This window comes from Cetorhinus maximus, chromosome 9, assembly GCF_964194155.1.
Source record: "Cetorhinus maximus chromosome 9, sCetMax3.hap1.1, whole genome shotgun sequence".
NCBI lineage: Eukaryota > Metazoa > Chordata > Chondrichthyes > Lamniformes > Cetorhinidae > Cetorhinus > Cetorhinus maximus.
The window spans coordinates 108,365,976-108,388,538 of NC_135887.1; the positions used below are offsets into that span (position 1 = coordinate 108,365,976).

Here is a 22,563-nt window from a genome sequence, read left to right on the forward strand (position 1 = left end):
TGTGAGGTGATGCCCTCTGGGGAGGGCTAACAAGGCAAGGGATTACGCTGTGAATGATAGGACCCTGGAAAGTACTGAAGATCAGAGGGACTTTGGTCTGCATATCCATAGATCCCTGAAGGTAGCAGGGCAGGTAGATAAGGTGGTTAAGAAGGCATATGGAATACTTGCCTTTATTAGCCGAAGCATAGAATACAAAAGCAGGGAGGTTATGCTGGAACTGTATAAAACACTGGTAAGGCCACAGCTGGAGTAGTGCATGCAATTCTGGTAACCATATTGCACTGTAGAGGGTGCGGAGGGAGATTTACCAGGATGCTACCTGAGCTGGAGGGTCTGAGGTATGAGGAAAGATTGGATAGACTGGGGTTGTTTTCCTTGGGGCAGCAAAGGTCGAGAGGGGACCTGATAAAGGTGTATAAGATTATGATGGACATAGATAGGGTAGATAGGAAGGCACTTTTTCCATTAGTAGAGGGGTCAATAAGCAGGGGCCATAGATTTACGACAAGAAGTAGAAGGCTAAGAGGAGAAATGTTTTCATCCAGAGGGTGGTGGGAGCCTGGAACTCACTGCCTGTAAGGGTGGTTGAATCAGAAACTCTCATAACATTTAAGAAGTATTTAGATATTCACTTGCATTGCCATAGCCTCCAGGGCTATGGGCCAAGTGCTGAAAAATGGGATTAGTGTAGTCAGATCTCTCTTGACCGGCACGGACATGATGGGCCGAATGGCCCCCTTCAATGCTGTAAACGTCTATGAGTCTATGAGGACTGCAGGAATCATGGAACTGAGAGCCCTTTTGCAGCTTTGCACTAATACTCTGCGGGATGATGTGCAGGGCCTCAAATATGTCCACCGCAGCATGTGTAGTAAATATTACTGATCTCGGTACCAGTTTACAAAACTAATGACCACATGTAAGCATTAATATCTAACAAAAACATGAGAAAAGAAGCAAGAGAATGGGGAATGACACAGGCAGAGAAATGGTGCCACAATTTCACAAAGACTGACCTGCAAGCGCTTTGTGGATTATTGTGATTATGAAGAAACCTCCATCTAGGGATGAATGCTATTTGGCTTCTCTTGATGCGGTTCTGTAGATTGGAGCCATTTATATTTTATAGTTTGTCATACTGTCTTTTAGCCAGCCCATGTTGATTACATATATCTGGCATGCACAGCAACTAGACAGGTACCACAAACTTAAGACAAAGGGGCCAATGAAATCCTGGATCCTGGATTCACGACTAGGTTCTAACCAAATCTGGAGCCAAATGAGACAAGCAATGACACAGGATGTCTGCTTCCACGTGAACATGAATGCAATAACTAAGGGCTGAATGTTACCTATGTCAGGCAGGCTGGGCAGGAGCGGGCGCGGAGCCGATTGCCGCCCGCGATTGGCTGCACGCCGCCATTTTACATGGGCGGGCCAATTAAGGCCCGGCCAGCGTAATATGCGTTCCGTAGCACTCAGCGCTACCTGTGCGGGTGGGGGAGGGGAGGAGGGAGAGTCAAGGCTTGCGCAGCAATCTCCCTGAGGCACAGAGCTGCCTCAGGGTGATTGAATAGACAATAAAAGATTTTTTAAAAATTCAAGTAAAAAATTATTTAAACATGTCCCCTCATGTGACAGTGTCACATGAGCTGGGACATGTTTGTCAAGTTTACCAAACTTATTTACTAATTTTATAAAACCTTCAGGAAACCTCACTCCGCCCGTGGATGAGATTTCCTGGAAAGCGCAAAGGCCGCTTGGGCTCTTCACCTGCCCACCAACCTTAAGGTTGGACAGGCAGCGTTGTTAATGAGGTAAATTCATTTCTTAATGGCCTTAGTAGGCCTTTGAAAGTTCAGCGGGCATGCAGGTGCCTCCGGCGGCGCCCGCTGAACGCAATATCAAAATGACGCGCGATGACATACACTTGACGTCATCTCGCGTCATTTTACATGACAGCGTGTTGGGCCCCTCCCCGCACGCTGATGGCAATATTCGCACTATCGAAATGACGCTCAATGACATCGGGATGCATAGGCAATATTCTGGCCTATGTATTGTTATAAATGAATAACAATATAATAACATGAATTAATCTGAAGTGGATTTGACGTAGCATTCGTCCCTGGGTGGAGGTTTCATCACAATCACAATGTTCCACAAAGCATGGAACCTTCTCTCCATTTGTGTCATTCCCCGTTCCCTTGCATCTCTATCATGGAAATTGTTCCTGATCATTGTAGCCTTACTTGTAATGTGATACAAAATACACATGATACATGCAGTCAAGCTAACTATCAGTTAAGTGAGTGAGTGAGTGAAACACTTCCTTATTTTTCTGCTGCAGCCTTAGGTCATTATTCACAATTGTGGAAAAAAATGATTTCTGAATAAGGAATCACAGTTCAAGCTTGGATTGATATTATCCTCTGACAATCACTTTGACTAACATTTACTGGCTTCATTATGGTGAATATTGCTGTAGCTCTTAAACCATCTCATTATAAATCTCTACTTGAGTTTGAAGAAACTACCCTAATTGTTATCTCCCTGTTTCCACTGCTAATATTGTTGCTTTAAAAAATAACAAGCTTTCAAGTGACATTCTGCACAATAAAACAGATTAAACATAACTGAACAGCTGGAAACTATCTACTAATAATTATTATGACAGTTTTGACTTGAGTATTCACAATAACCAGATGTTTGGTTCTGCTTCATTATAATTGGGCAGTGAAAGAGTTGAGACAAATGTTTTGTTGGACTGTTATCAAAAATTCTTAGTGGAAGGAAGAATGCAAAAATCTAGAATGATCTGCTTACAAAAAAATCATCACATTCAGGATTCAAATGTTATTGGTTCAGGTCAGTTTGTGTGCTGGCTAATGTATTTTGTCTGCATTGTTATTTAAGGGCCACCAAAACTAAAAGAAAATGAAGATGATGATGGCCAAACAGTTGAGAAGATGATTTGTCACGTTGAAAGAGGTAAATACTTATGCCAAGTACATAATTCCCATTCTTATCAGTGAGCTCAGTCATATATTCTAATAGAATAAATTTACAAATAATCTCAGATTATGGATGTCAATGCAAGAAAGGCTTTCCAAACTCTTCATTCTAAAGATTCGAAGTGTGAAAATTCGATACAGCATCAAAGAAGAGAACCTGGGGGAATGACAGAATTGCGCATGTTGTGGATGCTGGAAATCTGAAATAAAAACAGAAAATGCTGGAAAAACTCAGCAGGTCTGGCAGTACCTGCAGTCCCTGTCACTACAAGTCTATATCCTTCCACTGGCTATGCTGAATTACTGCTTAGGAAGACTAGGGCAAGCAAAGTTACATGGAAGACAGGCATGAAGGAAATGCAAAAGGGTGAATAATTAACTTTTGTATGCAACGTGGCATGGATCAGTTTATAAATTTGGTTTGAAATGTTAGTTTTGTGGTGACTTATATTTTAGCAAGATGGCCACAAGGACTTGTAATAGTCAGTAACAGAAGCCAGGTGAAGTGTGGGACTGTTAGTGAATGGGGAATTGGGGTAGCAGTCACTGGTAACACAGTGAGGTGAGCCAATCACGGACAGCCCAGTTAGAAAGGGGCTGTGTTGGTTGCCTCCTCCCTTCCTTGGACTCTTCTTCCACTGACTTCTCTTCCTCCTCCTCCTCGTCAGCTGGTTGTTGTATAGCTGGTGGAAGTGATGTTCCTTCATGATGGTGAGGTTGTGTAACATGAAGCAGACCATGGCAAATTGTGACACCCGCTCTGCTGAGTATTGCAGGGTTCCTACAGAGTGGCCCAGGCAGAAATGCTGTATAAGCACCCCAATGGTCTCCTCTATCACATTTTGTGTTGCAGCATGGCTTTCGTTATATGTATGCTGACTACACGTACAAGGGTTTCACACCAGAGTCAGGAGCAATATGACCAGCATTTTGCCCTTGCATCAAATAGCCACTTTTTCCCTTGTCATGGTGGCTCAAATGCAGATGGCACAGCGGACTGACAGAATAAACTGCTGCCAGGATACCTGGCATTGACCTGCATGATACGCCGTTTGTTGTTGCACGCCAATTGGAAGTTGAGGGAATGGAATCCCTTCAGGTTGTGGCACATCTCAGAGTCAACCTGTGATGACAGCAAAGCGGTGTGCATGCAGTCAATGCACCCGACACCCTGGTGAACCCTGCATCCTCACAAGACTGCATGTTCACTACACCTGCTTCTCTCTGGAAAGAGGGAATTAAATGTATTCAGCTCTCTTGCAATACAGGACCTCAGTGAACTCTTTCACGCGACAGTGAATGACAAGCTGAGCTATGTTGAAAATACCAACTGTTCCAGCAAGGAAGGAGTCAAAGGTAAAAACATTCATCACTGTGGTCATTGTTACAGCCACTGGCAATGCCATCCATGCCCTGCTCTGAGGCTGCAGTTGTAGCTGTAGCAAGTGGCAGATTTCAATGAGAACCTCCTGAGTGAAGGCATCTGACAATGCAGTTCCTTGCTGAAGTTAAGGTAGAAAAATTTCTCTCTGAACATTCTGGGTGGATTTTGCCTCCTTTTGAGAGCTCTTCTCCCATCCTCTTCCTCCCTTTCCCATGGCTGTGCTGCCTCTACTCATTCTCCCCTCATGCTGTAGTCCAAAGAGGATGAAACCACTGCACTCATGTCTGGGAGTAAGTAGTTTGTTCTGTAATTCTTGAAATCAGGACAACATCCTTCAGCATCTCCTATCCCAATTTTTGTTGTCTTCAGCAACATTAAACAACTGTGAAAACCATCCAGCACTTGCATCAAGAGTCAGTAGAATCAATAAGTGACTAACATGAAAGCCGTTGATAATCTCTGTAAAGAGCACCAGTGAAGGGTCCTTCCTGCTGTTGAACGTGTGTTCAGTTCTGCTGGGTTAAGCGAGAGTGTTACATGCTGATTGATCTCACAATCTTCTAACCCTACATACTTCTAGTTAATGCTTCCTGCGCACATGCCAACATCCTCACCAAAATGGCGACCAACATTGCTAACACCAGAAGTGTGCGCACACCAAGGATACCATTCTGGATTCAATGCAACTGAAATTCACAGTCTGTGTCTTTTCCATTTGCCCTTAAGTGCACTTCACCAACCTTTCTGAAAAGGAGGTATGGAAATAATAATTAGCTGCAGTCAAAAAGGACTACAGGGACCTCTGTTAGAGAGAGACACAATCGGTTATATAGCTTGAGGGGCATCAAGCTTGGGGCAAGACAAGGAGGCAGGCCTCCATGAACTACACACAGCCAATATAAATTGGAAACATAGGGCAGCTGACTCCCGTGTGTGTCTGTCGACTGAAATATTGCGCGAGTGCGCGATGACGTCGGGACGCTCACACAACGTCATCACGTGTCATTTTACGCTCGTATGGGTCGGGCGCGCGCCCACCCGACGAGAGTAAAATTCTGCCCATATAGTGAGGGGTGACCTGCTGGGTCCTCCGTCCATGTTGGCAGGAACGCACGTCAACGTGTTTCACAACAGGATATAAAAGGTATGCACTTGGCGGGTTGCACTTTGAGGGGAACTCAGAGGCCAGTTCACAGCAACAATGTGTAGCGCTCGCCAGGGTCGCCTGTTGGACTTCAAGCTTGAGGCGCGTTGGTGGGGGGGGTGGGGGGTGGTCGAGGGCTGTCTTGCAATTGAAACAACTTGTCAAAGGGCAGGGGGTAGTGGGCCTTGCGGTTGAATATAAACGCACAAGCCCTCAGAATGGGGGTTAGGGAAGTGGCCACGCATTAGGGACACTTTACATAAAGTGACCATTCCTCTGCAACTGAGACAGTTCAAGCGCAGCCATTGATATGATTGGAGTTGGGCTTCTAGCTTATCTGCCCACTCATGAAACGCAGAGGCATCAAAGTGCCACTAAGTGCTCCCGAGTTTTTCATGTCCTCCAGGACAGTCTGCAGAACAGTTGGACGACTGCACACATTGTACAATCTCCTTGCTAAAGCTGGCCATGGAGCAGTCATTAGTGAAGTTGCTAACAGCCCCTTGCAATGTCAGCATCCTGGTTTGGGCCAGTCTCCCTAAGGATTCAAGCTAACAGTGCAGCCTTGCTGTGCGGGTTAGGAGAGTGCCTGAGCTGAGAGCACAGCATGCAGTCCAATGGGCAAAGCTGCCGCCAATTGGTCGGGTGGACTGGGGTGGAGGTGGGTGGGGTCTTGGGCAACCATGCAGGGCACTAATCTTTGGCCATCCAAGTGGTGGCCAGCACTCTCCGGGAAGCGTTAAGGGGCCTTCATCTTGGCCAGGACAGGTTCTTAGTACACGCATGTTCCTCGGGGACGAGGCTACCCACAGAGGACGTGGCTGATGACACCCGTGCGGCGGCCTCAGACTGCAGCAGAGCCAAGATATAATGAGGCTCATGCTGCAACTCGCAACTTGGTGGAGCAGACCATCGGGATGCTGAAGATGAGGTTTGGGTGGCTGGACCGGTCTGGTGGAGCCCTGCAATATAGTCCACAGGATGTCACGCATCATCATCGCCTGCTGTGCCCTTTACAACCTAGCACTGCAATGGGGAGAGGAGCTGGCTGAGGAGGAGTTGGAAGAGCTGGAGGTCTCCTCAGATGAGAACGCCGATGGGCATGAGGGTGCAGAGGTCCTCAAAAGGTGATGATGACGGGGATGAGGCCCTCGCACTGGCTAGACGAGGCAGGTGTGCTCGGGTGACCATTATAGCTGCTAAATTTATGCAGGATGACGACAACATGTAGTGAAGACACGCCATAGATCTTCACATAGTCTCTGAGAATGTCTGAATCCTGTCTGACCGAGGGCAGCTCGCTTGCGCTCTGTGATCAGGGTCATATCATAGAGACACAGCCATGAAACTTTCGAAGCATCGGATCCTTTGTCTGCCTTCAGCACTTCAGCACTTCAGGAGCACAGCATCAGTGGTCACAGATGCTGAAGAGATGGGGGCCAGCCCCACCTCAAAAGGTGCTGAGAGCACACAGAGAGAATGATGGAACTCTGTGGTGCTTGCTCATTACATTCTGGCAGCAATGATAAGCACCATTGAGGTGCAGGCATCAGTAATGTGCCCAGGGAGTGTGAGGCCTGACCATCACTTTGGTCTGAAGGCTGCACAGAGCACAGGGAAGAGGCCCTGGACTGAATCACTTGCCTTTATCTTGTGCAGAAAGGTTTCACATCTGAGTGACATGAACTCTGCTCATCAAAACAAGGAGCCATAGGCAGGGAGACATTCCTGGGAGTTTATTGACAATAGTGAACAGTATGTACAAGTGATTAGTACCCATGCCCAGGCTATGAAACTAATTCTTCTTAACTTTCCTGGCCCTGCCGTTATGTCTTGGTACACAGCAGAGGTGGAGGCAGCCTGCTGACTGCAATGCCCTGTCTGTGAAGACCTTGGCGAGCATCCTCTGGAGGGCTGAGACCTGGAGGGCTCCGGCCCGCTTTCAGGATCCTACTGTGAGGCAGTGGCACCCTCCTCGGCCTGTGGAGATGGAGCTGGAACTGCTGAGATCACAGGAAGATGGGATTTGGATGGGCTGGACACTCCCAGAGTCACCTGGATGGATGGCCCCGGGATGTGCACCTGCTGATCCTCCTCCCAATGGGTTCCCGAGGGCCCCTGGCTGACTCCATGAGCAGAAGGGGTAGTTGGAGTGAGATCGAGCTGCCTGCCACCCCTCTTGCGTACACACTGTTGGAGGCCAAATATGGCATCACTAATGGAGTTAAGCCCGCGCAGCAGTGCAGGAGTGATGTCCTGGACCAAGGTCTCCATGGCGGTGGCCATCCTACCAGTGTTGACCTCGGTGCATTGGCATGCCGGCGCTATCGCGTCAGAGTGAAGGCAGATGGACTCTTCCATCATGCCTTGCAATCTGAGGAATGCAGCGGACGTCCCTTCCAGATGTTTCCAAGCTTACTTTTGCAGCTCCAGCATCTGTGATACGATCTAGTCCAGAGGCTCGTCATCTGACTCGGACTTAGCAAATTTGCAGCCTCCAGCAGTCCTCTGAGTGCCAGACAACTGGGAAGTCTCTGCTGCAGCCTGCAGTGGATCAGACAGTGCGATGTGCTCACCAGTCTGTGATCCTGTGGCTATTCTAAAGCTAGGTCCCACTGAGGTGTGTCTCTCTGCGTTGGTGGAGGGTGTGGGTGAGCTATGTGACGGGACTTCAGGGAGGGTGCCTCCAGATTCCTCTTCAGAGGTTTTTTTGGGGCTTGTTTGGAGGCCCTGAGTGATGGGCTCCATCGGCTGTTTCCCAGATGTGCCTGCGGAAGCAAGGGGAGATAATTAGTGCATGGCAGTGGCCTGTGAAACAGGACACATCACTCACAGCCTGGTTGTCTGATGGATGTTGCATTGGTGGATCCTCACTTGGTAGAGCACCGCTGACCTAACCATCAGCACAGGATCGGTCTAGATCATCGCCAGCCAGCTGGATGGCTCTGTTTTCAAAGTCCACGAGGACCTTGATTTCAGACTTTCCTCCGCCAGTCTGTGACCTCTCTGTCTTGTTGTGTGCCAGTTTGTCCTGCAGGAATAGAGATGGAGAGAGTGTAAGCAGGATGCCTGCCAGGCCAGATAATAAGTATGCCTGGCATGTGTGGGTGGTGAGCGGTCCAATGGATGGGATGAGGATAATGACAGTGAATGTGAGAGGGTGAATGGTGATGTCACTTGAACTCTCAGTGAGTGAGATCCCTGTGGATGTGTGATGTGTTTGTGAGTTGAGAGTGATGAAAAGAGTGACTTTCCCTGGTGGAACAGAGGAGATCATTCATCCTCTTGTGGCACTGGGTGGCTGTCCTCCTCTGAAGGGCGTTGACACTGACCTGCCACCACCCCCCCAAGCCTGGTTGGTCGCACCGCTGCCCGTTTTGTGGCCAGAGTGCGGGTAGAGGACATCCCAGCGGGCCTCCGTGCATGCAAAAGGCGTTCTAGTGATGCATCGCTAAACCTGGGGGCTGCAGTCTTCTTGCCTTTCACGGACATCTTCCCTGAAACAGTGTGGGCTGGAAGCTCTGAGATGTGGTGCATGCAGCTGGACTTTAAATATGGTGCCTGGCGTGATGAAGCGGCGAGGTGATGGCAGGTGGATGAATGAGATTCACCCCCCCCCCCCCCCCCCCCCCCCGCGATCGACATGGCACATTTGCCAAGAATACATAAATAATGAGGCGGGTTTGGGATGATACAGCGTGAAAACCCGACCTCGTGGCTGGCAGGTGAAACATCATTTTACTTGGCTGCTACCACATTTAGAGCAAATCTGGGACAATTCCGCCTCTAGTCACAACAAATTCACATCTTGGTCTGTACCTATACTCCTCTCGTAAGTTCTGCTCTTCTGAGCATCTCACCTTGTTCCAAACCTCTCACCTCTCATTTAAAATCCACTTTCCATGCTATCTGCCTAAGCACCATGCCTTATTTCTCAGAGACATGCTCACTGCTTTCCTCCATCAGTTTCTCCATCGAGCAGCTTCTCATCTTTAGTGATTTGAACTTTAATTTCAACTTGTTATGCTCTCGCTCCCCTCTTGAGTTCATTGCCACCTAATCCTCCAATATAAACCGCCCTACCCACGTTCACAGCCACCTCTCGCCTTCACCACTCTTATCTTGCCAATCACAGATCATGCCATTTCTGATCATTTCATCGTATCCTACTCCACTCACATCGCCCCCCTTTCCACCCTTCTTTCTGCCTGCCTCAAGTCACTTCCAACTGCATTTTCAAATTTATATCTGTCTAGCCTTTGATGCTCCATTCATTATGACATTTCTGCAACTAACAATCTTCTCAATCTTACCCTCACCTCAACCTTTGATGTCTTTATCCCCAGTAAAACTATTACTCTATCTCCCCCCTGATGTGTCCCTCACCTTTGCTCCCTTAAGTCCTAAGGGTGCCGATTGGTATGATGGACACCTGGTTCAACAATTAATCATCAGATCTAATTGGATCATGTAAAGCGTTATGAGGTCTTGCTCTCCTCTGCACAAAATGCGCACTATTCCAGGATCACCCTGAATGCAAAGATAACCTCTGGGTTCTCTTCACTTCAAACAGGCTTCTTAAACAACCCTCCCCTTCCTCCTTAAGCCTCGCCTTCAAGAACATGTGCAAGAAGCTCTTAGACATTTTTGTCACAGAAATTGAGTCACAAATGACACCTGTATGACTGTGACAAAGGTGAACTATCCTTCCTCATCCTTCTCGACCTGTCTTCAGCCTTTGAAATAGTTGGACACACTATCCTCCTCCATCGTCTCCTCCTCCATAGTCTCTGCTCTATCATCCACCTAAATGGAACTGCCCTTACCTGGCTTCATTCTTATCTATCCAGTTATAGCTAGAGAGTTACCTAAAATGGCTTCTATTCTTGCTCCCAAACTGTTACTTCTGGAGTTCGCCAAGGATCTATCTTTATCCTGCTATTTCTCCTGTGCATGCTACCCCTCAGAATCTTCATCCAAAGACACATCATTCTACATGTACACTCATGCCACTCAGCTAGAAATCACCATCATTCTCCACCCATCTACTGTCTCTGCTTTGTTACACTGTTTGGCCAGTGCTGGATGAACAGAAATTTTCCCCAACTCAAAATTGTGAAGCCCGTTTCCTAGCCATCACCTCCATCCATTTCTCTGGTGACTGTCTCAGGCTAAATCAGACTGTTCACAACTTTAGTATTGCATTTGACACCAAGGAACTTTCAATCACATATCTGCTTCATCACCAAGACCATCTACTTTCACTTCTGTAACATTGCCCAAATGTGCTCCTACCTCAGCTCATCTGCAGCTGAAGCTCATCCATGCTTTTGTTGCCTATTGGGTTGATTATTCCAGTGCACCTTCTAGCTGGCTTCTTATCTTACAGCCTCCAGAATCTTGAGCTCATACAAAACTCTTCCCTCATCCTAATCCTCACCAAGTCCCAGTTTGCCATTGCCCCTGTGCTTGCTTCTACATTGGCTCCCAGCCTGGCAATATCTTAATTTTAAAATTCTCAACCTTGTTTCCAAATCCTCAGTGGCCACACCCTTTCCTTATGTCTGTAACCTTTTATAGCCCCATGAGCCGTTAAGATCTCTGCACTTCTCCAATCTTGGGGTCTTGCATATCCCCCGTTTTAATTGCTGCACCACTGAAGGCTGTGCCTTCAGCTGCCTAGGCCCTAAAGTCCAGAATTCCCTCCATAAACCTCTTTGCCTCTATCTCTTTTCCTTTTAAGATGCTTCTTAAAACCTATCTTGTTTACCAAGCTTATAGTGATCTGCCCTCATATTGTCACATGTGGCTCGATGTCAGATTTTGATTACCAACTCTCTGGTGAAGCACCTTAGGACATTTTACTACTTTAAAGATGCTATATAAATGCAAGTCATTGTATTTGTTTGATGAAGTAACGTTTTGTCCTGCTGAACACACCTTTTCTTCCAACATTGGTCAACAACATTGTTGCTGTTCTTTCTTCGCCTTTACACAATGGGGTGCACACTGTTTACACTACTGTTCACTTTGTTTTGATGCAGAAGCAGAGAAAACCTGCACAGGAGAAGAAAGCAATACTGAGGAAACAATGCAAGTCACCGATAATCACCTCAGGCGAGATGAGTTGCTAGAAAAATATAATCAGGAAAATGAAGTTGAAATTAGTACAGAAAGTAAGTCTCTAGACAAATGAAAATACTTTGCTATTTAATTAAAGTCAAAGAGATGCAGGAAAGGGGTACTGTGATGCAACTCTACACTATATAACAAAGGGCAGTCTAGGGGGGTACTTTTAGTTCAAATTATTTAGATTTATATCAAGGAAACAATAGTGTCATGCGAATTTTTTTTTGAGTACGCTATTTAGAAAAGATCAGTTTTATTTCTGGCATGGAGACTGTCAAGAATACTTTCCCAGCCTGTTAGGGAGCTCCATTAATTATGGGTGCATCACTTGTTTCTTTGAGTGGCTCCTTTGTAATCAGGGAGGCCAAAAACCTCAAACATGTCCACTTGGTGTTAAAAAGCCTTTGGGTCACAGGGGAACTTGATATGAGCTGGAACATTTTCATCCTCCATCTGTCGAATGGTTACTTGAGTTTGGGCAGTTTCAAAGAAGCTCTTACACCAGTTTGAAATAATACATACGAACACATATTCCCTCTCTTGTTTTGCGCACTGCTCTAAAATACTTCTAATAAATCATGTTGGTGGATTGGCCTAACGTGGAGGAAGACTCTACCTTGGTATCTCTCTATGGGTAAAACATTGGTGCTTTGAAAAATGTTAAAGAAATTTATGATAAGACTTTCCTCTATCAAAAGAGGCAACACTTTGAACAGAACAGTATTTTCCCCATAGATTTTCTTTAACAAGGTCGTTTTAGTTAATTCATTTTATAAATGAATAGATACTATCAAATATGCTGTTTAAAATTCAGTTTTCTGGTATAAATTTTTCTCAAATGGATTTGATGGTACACGATGAATTATAACATCCATATCAGAGTTAAATTCTATTGTCTCTCATACCATGTTTGCACTATTTTCAGTTCTCCTTCTTTTGCATTAATGCAGGTTCCAAGTCAAGTATGGGAGAACCAAAAGACAAAGGAGAAGAAAATAGCCTTAAAGCTCCCAATGAAAAAGAAGGTATGTCTACAGTAGTAAATAAAGCTGCAGTAAACTAAGTAAAACTGAACACAGAGTGGATAATGAACATACAAAATGGGTAATGTGTTAAAACAGAAATGATTTTCACTGAAATTGTAAATAGTGAAGGTTTGGAGCACGTTGGTGAAATATGTTATTGAAAATCCTGGGATGTTGAAACCAAAATTAGAACTGAAGATCAATCACTCAGTTAATTATACAAATAAAATTGATCAATGTAATTGAATATTATTGGTAATATATTTAAACAGAATAGTCTCCACTTGCCTGAATCAGTGCAGCTCCAACAACATTCAAGAAACTGGACAGCATCCAGGACAAAGCATCCAAGTGATTGGCATCTCAGCCACCACCTTAAACATTCACTTTCTTCACTCTCAGTGCACAGTGGCAGCAGTGTGTACCATCTACAAGATGCACTGCAGTAGTTCACTGAGGCTCCTTCGATGGCTTCTTCTAAACCCCATGACCTCTACCGCCTATAAGAACAAGGACTGCAGACTCATGGCAACACCACCACCTGCATGTTCCCTGCCAAGTCACACACCATGCTGACTTGGAACTAAAATCACTGCTCCTTAACTGCAACTGGGCTAAAATCTTGGAACTCCCTACCTAACAACACTCTTAGTGTACCTATACTAAATGGTTCAGCGGTCCAAGATGGTGACTCACCACTATCTTCTAGAGGGCAATTAGGGATGGACAATAAATACTAGTCTTGCCAGTGACATCCACATCCCATGAACAAATAAATCAAGACCTTTAGAATTTCATTCTTTTGAATTAAGTCAATACATCCCTAATATTTGCCCTATTTATTTTCTTGGCCTACAATGTAAAACATTCACCAACATGAGAAATCTGCATGGAGTTTGTTTACTTGCACGAATGGTGGTCACAGCATTCATGCTTCATGCCCAGGCTACTTGCACAAAGATAATTGGCTATATAAATTATTCAATCAACTGCCCACTTTTTCACTGAATGGTGTGACATTCTTTGGATGCTAAAATTAAATTATTCGCTAGCAATAATTGAATTTTGCTTTCTTTCTACAGAAAATCCAAGTTCATAGCAAAACATCAAGTTTAAGAACGCAACATTCTTCTACCATAAGATCATGTTGGACTTAGGAATGTCGAGAGATCTCAAATGCACCAAATTAATCTGCTGACTGTCAATCTAGCTGTTATCTCACCATGAAACACTACTTTCTGCTGCTCAAGAAGCTGAGGACTGATCTTCATTGGCTGACCTTACTGGCTATTTTGTACGATTTATTTTAAATCATTTATTATTATGAGCTCAGTGTTAGCACACTTTCCTCTGCTGGGAGGTTTTGATGGCAAGGTGAAGGTACTCAAAAGCAACTCCGTAGAGAGTAGATTCGTTGTCAAGAGACAAATTGAATTTGAATTGAAGCAGTGTGAATCTACTTCTTTGCTCTAATGTCAGGGTAATCGGATCAGTCGAAACCACGTGACGCAACATTATAATTATAGTGTGGATGCATCCTTAAAGGCACATAGTTCCATTTTGGTAGCAAAAGATCACATTGTACATTACATTCATGTCCTTTAAATGGCTGTATCTGTTTAAGTTTGGATTGTAGCCCTTTAAGGGTTTCTCCTGTTTGCAACTTCTGCCTTTTTCTTAGTGATATTTCAGGACAACTTCAAATGGGAACTAGGCGGTTCTCACAAATCAGTATTAACTCTGCAAATCAGCTCAGTCACTCAGTTGGCTGAGCTAATTTTTCTGAAGGAAATCATTCTCTAGGTTATTATATGGAAGAGTTGTTAAAGCAATACTGAATTTCAAAGTGGATACTTTTACGTTTTAGTCTATTCTAAATGGTCACATATTTGGCCTTTTCTATTCTTTACCCTGAGAATGGACTAATAATCAACCTGAAATCCTATCACTGTTTAAAAGGTAGAGAGGTGTTGACCGGCTTTGTAAATGTAAAATATATTCTGTGCATTAAATAGAAATGTAGAAAGGTGATAACACAGAAGGAGGCCATTCAGTCCATCATAGGCCCTCTGAAGGAACGGTTCACCAGCTGCCGCTCTGCAGCTCTGCATATTTTTCCTTTTCAGATAATGATCCAATCTTCTTTTGAAAATCTTAGTTGACTCTGCCTCCATCACACTCTCAGACAGTTCAATCCAGGTCCTAACCAATCACTGCGTGAAAAAGTTTTCCTTTATCTTGCCATTGCTTCTTTTGCCAATTATCTTAATTCTGTACCTCTGGTTCTCGAGGCACAGCAGAAATTTGCTCTACTTGAATGTTGGGAAAACCAAATCCATTGTCTTCAGTCCTGGCCTCAAACTCCATTCATCTGTCCCTGTGAAGCATCCTGAGATGTTTTATTACATTACAGCCATGATATAAATCCAAAAGCAAAATACTGCAGGTGCTGGAAATCTGAAGTAAAAACAGAACATGCTGGAAACACACAGTATCTCAACCAGCATCTGTGCAGAGAAACAGAGTTAACATGCAGAATTTAACGCCCACCTCCCTCCACACCCTCCCCACCGAGGTGTGTTCCAAGCTGAGAGGCGCTGTTTGATCGGGTGGGAGGGTGCAGGTTGGAGAGCCTTCTGCCTCTCCCTAATTAATGCCAACAGTGAGCGGGGTCTCGCCATGCAAGGGAGGCCAACAAGCAAACCCACCAAAAGCCTTGTGGAGGAGGCTCAGTCCCTCGTTCAAAGGCACTCAGTGCCTGATCGAGGGTCCTGGCTTTGGGAAGAGGGGTGCTTCTTGACAGCCATCTCCTTGCCCTTTCCTCTGACCACACCCAACTCCCCTTGCCGGCGACCTCACCCTGCGACCCCCATTCCACCGACACTTACCTTTCTGCAGGGGTCCAATAATGAACCTTGATGAAGGTCCAAGTAAATTTAGCAGCAGCAGTGGCCACTAACCTTTTATTTCTTTTACACATACACAGACGCACAAGCATATAAAACACAATAAAAATGAAGCGTTTTTAAAAATTAGGTAAGAAAATGATTAATTATTTGCATCAGACTTCAAAACCACCACTGGGCAATTTCATCTGCATACCTCCCAAAAATGAAGCTACTCACACCACAGCTTGTGAACGCTTGACATAAACAGTTCCTTTACAATCACATACATGCTGAGAAGATTCAGTGACTTGTTACATACATTTTCTATAATAAAATAAAAGCAAAAAACTGTGGATGCTGGAAATCCAAAACAAAAACAAAAATACCTGGAAAAACTCAGCAGGTCTGACAGCATCTGCGGAGAGGAACACAGTTAACGTTTCAAGTCCGTATGACTCTTCAACAGAACTAAGGAAAAATAGAAAAGAGGTGAAATATAAGCTGGTTTAAGGGGGGTGGGGGGACAGGTAGAGCTGGATAGAGGGCCAGTGATAGGTGGAGATAACCAAAAGATGTCATAGACAAATGGACAAAGAGGTGTTGAAACTGGTGACATTATCTAAGGAATGTGATAATTAATAAAGGTACAGATAGCCCTAGTGGGGGTGGGGGGGGGAAGAGATCAAAATAGGCTAAAAGGCAGAGATAAAACAATGGATGGAAATACATTTAAAAATAATGGAAATAGATGGGAAAAGAAAAATCTATGTAAATACTTGGAAAAAAGGGGGATCGGAAAGGGGGTGGGGATGGAGGAGAGAGCTCATGATCTAAAATTGTTGAACTCAATATTCAGTCTGGAAGGCTGTAAAGTGCCTAGTCGGAAGATGAGGTGCTGTTCCTCCAGTTTGCGTTGAGCTTCACTGGAGCATGCAATTTCTATCAGCCTGACCATACATCCTTAGGGCAATCCTTATCTCCTATCATCTTCCACCATGTAAGGGCCTCCTTTAAGACACTCCTTAAAACCCTGGGACCATTTTTTACATCTAAGCCTCCTTACGTAGTTGTGTCAGACTTTTTTTTGATAATACTCCTGTGAAGCAACTTGGGGTGTTTTATTCAGTTAAAGGTGCTATGTTGTTGCTTAAAATCTATGAAATTGTTGTAATAATGAACATTGCATTCTATAAATTTCTCCAAAATCTGTTTGATAAGCAATTGATCTATCATATTTCATCCTGGTCTAAAACCAGCTTGTTCTGCATGTAGTATCACAAGAACATGTTATAGTTGTCGTTGCGAAGAGGCGATAGTATTGAAACATCTAAACAGTGCGAAAATGCTGTAGCAGGGTTTCGAATTGACCACGTGCACACTAAGAATGCGAAATCGAAAGTGAAGTTTTTTTTCTTCTTATTTCGCGAAATGGCTGCAGCAAATGTGCTGGAAATAAACCATCGTCAGTCGAGGGTTTGGGCTGTGGGGCGCTCATTCCTGGTATGGGCTGTGCTCAGTGCGGTGTGGCTCTGCGACAGGTAAGGAAACTGACCGGTGCTGAGTTCTCCCGTGTAAATTGTGTTATTAAAAAAAAAGAAAACCGGATTGATAAAATAGAGTCTTCAACCCCACCAGAAACATTTTCCATAGAATTCTTCTCGGGAACTGAATACTTTAAACAAGCAGTTTTAGAATGTTTGCATGTGTGTGCTATAGTGAGTCCTTGTGCTTATCATTATATCTATTTGTGTGAAAACGGATATTATTTCTTGTTCTACGAGTCCAGCCCCGCCCATTGACTTCCTATGGTGCCATTTTTTAGTTTCAAACAAAATAAGTTCAGGCTATTTTCAGTAGTTTTTTAAAAAAAAAATTGTAATAAAAAAGCTAGTATGGACAAAAATGACCATGAATGTTGTCATAAAAATACTTACCGAATCCTTCAGTGAAGAAATCTTGTCCCAATGTGAGTCCTGTAAGTGCCATCTGAAATCGCCTAAGCCATTAAGTTGTATTGAACTGCTTGTAGGTGTCAGCTGTGGCTCAGTTCATAGCACCCTCGCCTTTGAATCAGAGGGTTGTGGGTTCATGTCCCACTCCTGGAAACCAAGAACTGTGATTGTACTCGAAAGAGTTGCAATCTGTGACTGTTGATAATTCGAAAGAGTTTCAATAAGAAGGCCCACCACCAACACATCAAGGCAATGAATACTTGCCTTGTTGGTGACACTTACAGCCTGTGAATGAATATTGAAAATAACTGAAGCCCTCCTACAAATTAAGTGGGTACTTAATTGTGTTATGTCTAGTGGTTCCCAGAGTTCCAAAATGTATCACACTTTTGATACACATTCTGGAGTTTGCATCGTGCATAATTTCTCTCATCATTTTCATGAGAGGTAGAATATATATATATATATATATAATGCAATTTGGTAAACAGGCAGTGCAGTAAGAAATGATGTGGCATTGTGGATATACAGTAATTCCTCAAATTTGTAGATGCATTCTTGAAAAGTGCAACTTTAAGTGAAACAACTTCAAGTGAATAAGATTTTCCTATTGCAACCAATGTAAAAACTGTAGTCAGGTTCTGTAGGACGATTGTTGTCAGAAAGGAACATTAAAACATTATACTCAGTCAGCTGAAATACTGTTCAGTACTTTGCCAAATTCCTACATTTGCAAATGAAATAACTTTTAAAATACATTTTAAAATCTGAAATCGACTAGCTTTTTCTACTGGTCTCGCACAGGCTAACTCCCTTGTGCAAGCTGACTCCCCACAGGCCGCACCCCCCACGTCCTGTAAGCAAGAACTCGAGAGAGGTGGCAAGAGGAAGGAAGGGTGCAAGAGGGGCTGTGAGTGGGAGAGTCGGGCAGGGAAGCGGCAAGTGGGAGTGTTGGGCAGGAAAGTGGTGAATGGGAGACTCTGGGTGAGCGGATGAGACTCTCGGGGAGTGGGAGAGAGTCACAGGGATTTGGCGTGGAGGATGTTGCATGTGACAGTCCCGTGCGATAGAAAGTTAAATCGGTTCACAAATTCCCAGGCTGCCCGTGTTTTCTGCACCCTTCTGAAATCTGTGTTCCATGTTTATGTTGAGGGCAGAGGTTTTTCATTATCCAAAGGAGTACCTCTCAATTTTTGGTTGCCCTTTTAGTCCCACAATTGTGATCTTGGCCATGCAGTGCACACAAAGGGAGTGGGGTTGGCAGCCAAATTGGAGGACCTCCTCATTGGTCTACCTTTGGGACTGGCCAAGGTGTCCATGAACAGGTCTAGGCAGTGGACAGTTGAGGGCGTTGTTTATTCTGACTGTCTGTCTCTCTTCCGTGATTGCATCCATGCCTGGAGTATCTGGAGATGGTGCACATGGTGTCCGCTGGGTGCCAGCAGGAGTTGGCGGGGGTGGGGCAGGGAGCAGGGGGCAGTGTGGTTTGCTGGAGAGCATCAAAACTCCCAAAGTGAAATTCTAATTTGACAATTTTCTGTTAAAGTTTTATAGGTTCTGTTGAAATAATGAAGACTGTCCTTTAAGGTGTTGATCATTTGTTTTATTTATTTGTTTCATTCTCATTGGTTTCTTTTAAACTGTATAAAGTGAGTCTTCTGGGACACTGGGCGTTGGCTAAGGTGGAGGCAGACACTTGTTATGTTGTATTCAGTGAATAAATCTAGTATTAAGTAAAAGATTGGCATCTGGTTTCCTGTTTCAGAATAAATTGACACCCCCTCTCCTGCTCCCCCTCCCCTTGAACTTGAGGTGAGGCGAGAGTGACTGCCCTTGACATCAACTGAGTGTGGTGTCAACGAGCCCTAACAAAACTGGAGTCACTGGGAATCAGGGGGAATACTTTCCATTGGTTGGAGTCATATAAAGCACAAAGGAAAGCTATTTGGTTGTTGGAGGCCAATCCTCTCAACCCCAGGACATCGCGACAGGAGTTCCTTAGGCTAATATCCTAGGATGTACCGTCTTTAGTTGCTTCATTAATGACCCTCCATCCATCAGAAGCGGGAATACTTGCTGATGATTGCACAGTATTTAGTACCGTTAATGACTCCTCAGATACAGCAGCAGCCCGTGTCTGTAAGCAGCAAGACCTGGACAACATACAGGCTTGGGCTGATAAGTGGCAAGTAACATTCATGCCATATAAGTGCCAGGCAATGACCATCTCCAACAAGATAGAGTCTAACCATCTCCTCATGACGTTCAATGGTATTACCATCATTGAATCCCCCACGATCAACGTCCTGATGATTGCCATTGACCAGAAACTGAACTGGTCCAGCCATATAAATATTCTGACTTCCCAAAGGAAGTCAGAGGCTGGGAATTCTTTGGCAAATAACTCATTTCTGGTTTCCCATTTTGGAATTTGCTGCCTGGAGGGCAGTGGAGGCTGAGTTGAATATATCCATGGCTGAGCTAGACAGATTGTTGATTTACAAGGGAATGTGTAAGGGTTAAGGGGGTCAGGAAGGAAAGTGGAGTTAAGGCAGAGCTTCCCAACTGGGAGGAAATTCTAGGGTCATAAGTGCTGCTGTGTAGCGTCAGATGAATCTCAACAGGCCTCTTTTAAAGCCCCTTTTTTTTTAAAATGGTGGGTGCAGCCTCAGTGGTTGACGCTTGAGACCTGATCACTGCTCCAAAAACAAGAACTGAAAAGGTAAGTTTTTAAAGACATGTGAAGATTAAAACCTCTGTCACCTCTTCTCACAACTCCCACTGAGGGCTCACGGCAATCTCGAAGCCTCGAAATGGGGTCCCAGTGGAAAGCACTGACTTAATGCCACTCTCAGATCAGCTGTGATCTTATTGAATGGCAGAGCAGGCTCAGTGGTCCAAATGCAAGAAATCAAAAGCAGTAACCTCAGGGTTACTCCCAGTCCTACCTGCTAACAGATTTGAGCGATTGAACACGTGGTGTAGGAGGGCGGCATCAGATTTCTGAGGCACTGGGATCGGTTCTGGGGCAGGTGGTACCTATTCAAGATGGACGGGTTGCAATTTCACAGGACTGCGACTAATACCCTCGCAGGGATATTTGCTATTGTTGTTGGGAAGGGTTTAGACTAGATGAGCAGGGGAGTGGGAACCTGAAAGGGAGCTCAGATTGCAGGGAAGCAAAACTGGCAATAGGAAGTGGAAAAGTAGTAAGCAAAATTAGCAGACAGACGAAGCAAAGGCAAGGATCAAATAGGATCAGAATTCAGAATAATGTTAAAAAGTCAGAATTCAAGGCACACTATCTGAAGGCTTGCGGTATTCGCAACACTTTTGATTTGAAGGCACAAATTGAGATAAATGGGTATGATTTAATTGCCATTAGAGTTGTGGCTACAGGATGATCAGAATTGGGAACTGAATGTCCAAGGCTATTCGTCATTTAGGAAGGATTGGCAAAAAGGAAAAGAGGTGGAGTAGTGCTCATAATAATGGAAGAGGTCAGTACATTAGTGAGAGAGTATCTTGGATAGAAGTATCAAGATGTAGAAACAGTGAAGGGGCAGCAAACATTGATGGGACGAAAACAAAAAATGCTGGAAAAGGTCAGCAGGTCTGACAGCATCTGTGGAGAGGAAGACAGAGTTAACGTTTCGAGTCCATTTGACTCTTCATCAGAACTGTATGACCTTTCTGATGAAGAGTCATACAGGCTTGAAACGTTAACTCTGTCTTCCTCTCCACAGATGCTGTCAAACCTGCTGAGCTTTTCCAGCAATGTTTGTTTTTGTTTCAGATTTCCAGCATCCGCAGTATTTGGCTTTTATCTAAACATTGGTGGGAGTTGTTTATAGGCCACTTAAAAGTACTGGTAATGTTGGGCAAGGTATCAGTCAAGAAATTAGAGATGCATATAACATGGGTAATACAGTAATAATGGGCTACTTCAATTTACAAAAAGACTGTGTAAAAACCTCATCACTACTAATGCTGTGGAAGATGAATTCCTGGAGCGAGTTGGTTTCTGGAGCAGTACTTTGAAGAACTAACTTGGGATTGGGCTATTTTAGATTTAGTATTATGTAATGAGAAAGGGCTAATTAATAACCTGGCCGTAAAGGAGCCTTTGGAAAATAGTGACTGTAATATGATAGAATTTCACGTTAAATTTGAATGTGATATTGTTCATTCTGAAAGTAGGGCCTTAAATCGGAACAAAGGAAATTATGAAGGTATGAGGGGCAAGTTGGCCATAGTGGATTGGGAAAACATACTAAAAGATTTAATGGTCGACAGACAATGGCTAGTATTTAAAGAAGTATTACGTGATCTACAACAGATATACATTCCTCTAAGGCACAAACACCCAATAGAAAGATGAATCAACTGTGGCTAAGAAAAGAAGTTTAAAGATTACATTAGACCAAAGGAAGTGGCTTATAAGGTTGCCAGAAAAAAGTGATAAGCCCAAGGATTGGGAACAATTTAGAATCCAGCGAAGGATGACCAAGAAACTGATAAAGGAAAATTGAATATGAATGCAAACTAACAAGGAACATAAAGGCAAAACTGGACCTGTATTCTCAAGAGTTTTGATGAATTAGAGGTGATTTCATTGAAACTTACAGAATTCTTATGGGGAAAGACAGGGTGGATGTAGGTAGCATGTTTCCCCCGACTGGTGAGTTAGAATCAGGGGACATAGTCTCAGAATAAGAGTCAGGCCTTTTAAGACTGAGATGAGGAGGAATTTCTTCACTCGAGGCTAGTGAATCTTTGGAATTCTCTACCCCACAAGGTATGTTAAAGACAGAAATCAATAGATTTCTGGTAACTAATGACATCAATGGATTTGGAGATAGTGTGGGAAAGTGATTGAGGTAGATAATTAGCCATGATCTAATTAAATGGCAGAGTAGGCATGATGGGCCGAATGGCCTACTCCTGCTCCTATTTCTTACAATCATATGATCCCCACAGCCTGCCCTCCATCTACAAGGCACAAGTCACAAGAGTGATAGAAT

At 44.2% G+C, this 22,563-nt stretch overlaps 1 protein-coding gene and 1 long non-coding RNA gene across 3 annotated transcripts in view; one reads left to right on the forward strand and one right to left on the reverse strand.

The window, feature by feature from the left end:
* Positions 1-14,545, forward strand: part of LOC144684897 (uncharacterized) — a 107,660-nt gene extending 93,115 nt beyond the window's left edge. The window contains exons 16-19 of one of the 2 annotated variants that reach the window (XM_078549297.1): positions 2,920-2,994; positions 11,590-11,721; positions 12,625-12,699; positions 13,782-14,545. In XM_078549297.1, coding sequence (XP_078405423.1) covers positions 2,920-2,994; positions 11,590-11,721; positions 12,625-12,699; positions 13,782-13,798 — 299 coding nt within the window. In that variant the 3' untranslated portion in view covers positions 13,799-14,545. Of the gene's footprint in view, positions 1-2,919; positions 2,995-11,589; positions 11,722-12,624; positions 12,766-13,781 lie in introns of those variants that run through there. The other variant, XM_078549298.1, reaches the window with a different exon arrangement.
* On the reverse strand, positions 12,941-17,600 carry LOC144684901 (uncharacterized). Its single transcript, XR_013577585.1, has 2 exons — positions 17,522-17,600; positions 12,941-15,156 (listed from the first exon to the last, which is right to left on the reverse strand). It is a non-coding gene; the product is annotated as an uncharacterized LOC144684901 (long non-coding RNA).
* Positions 17,601-22,563: the final 4,963 nt, after the last annotated feature.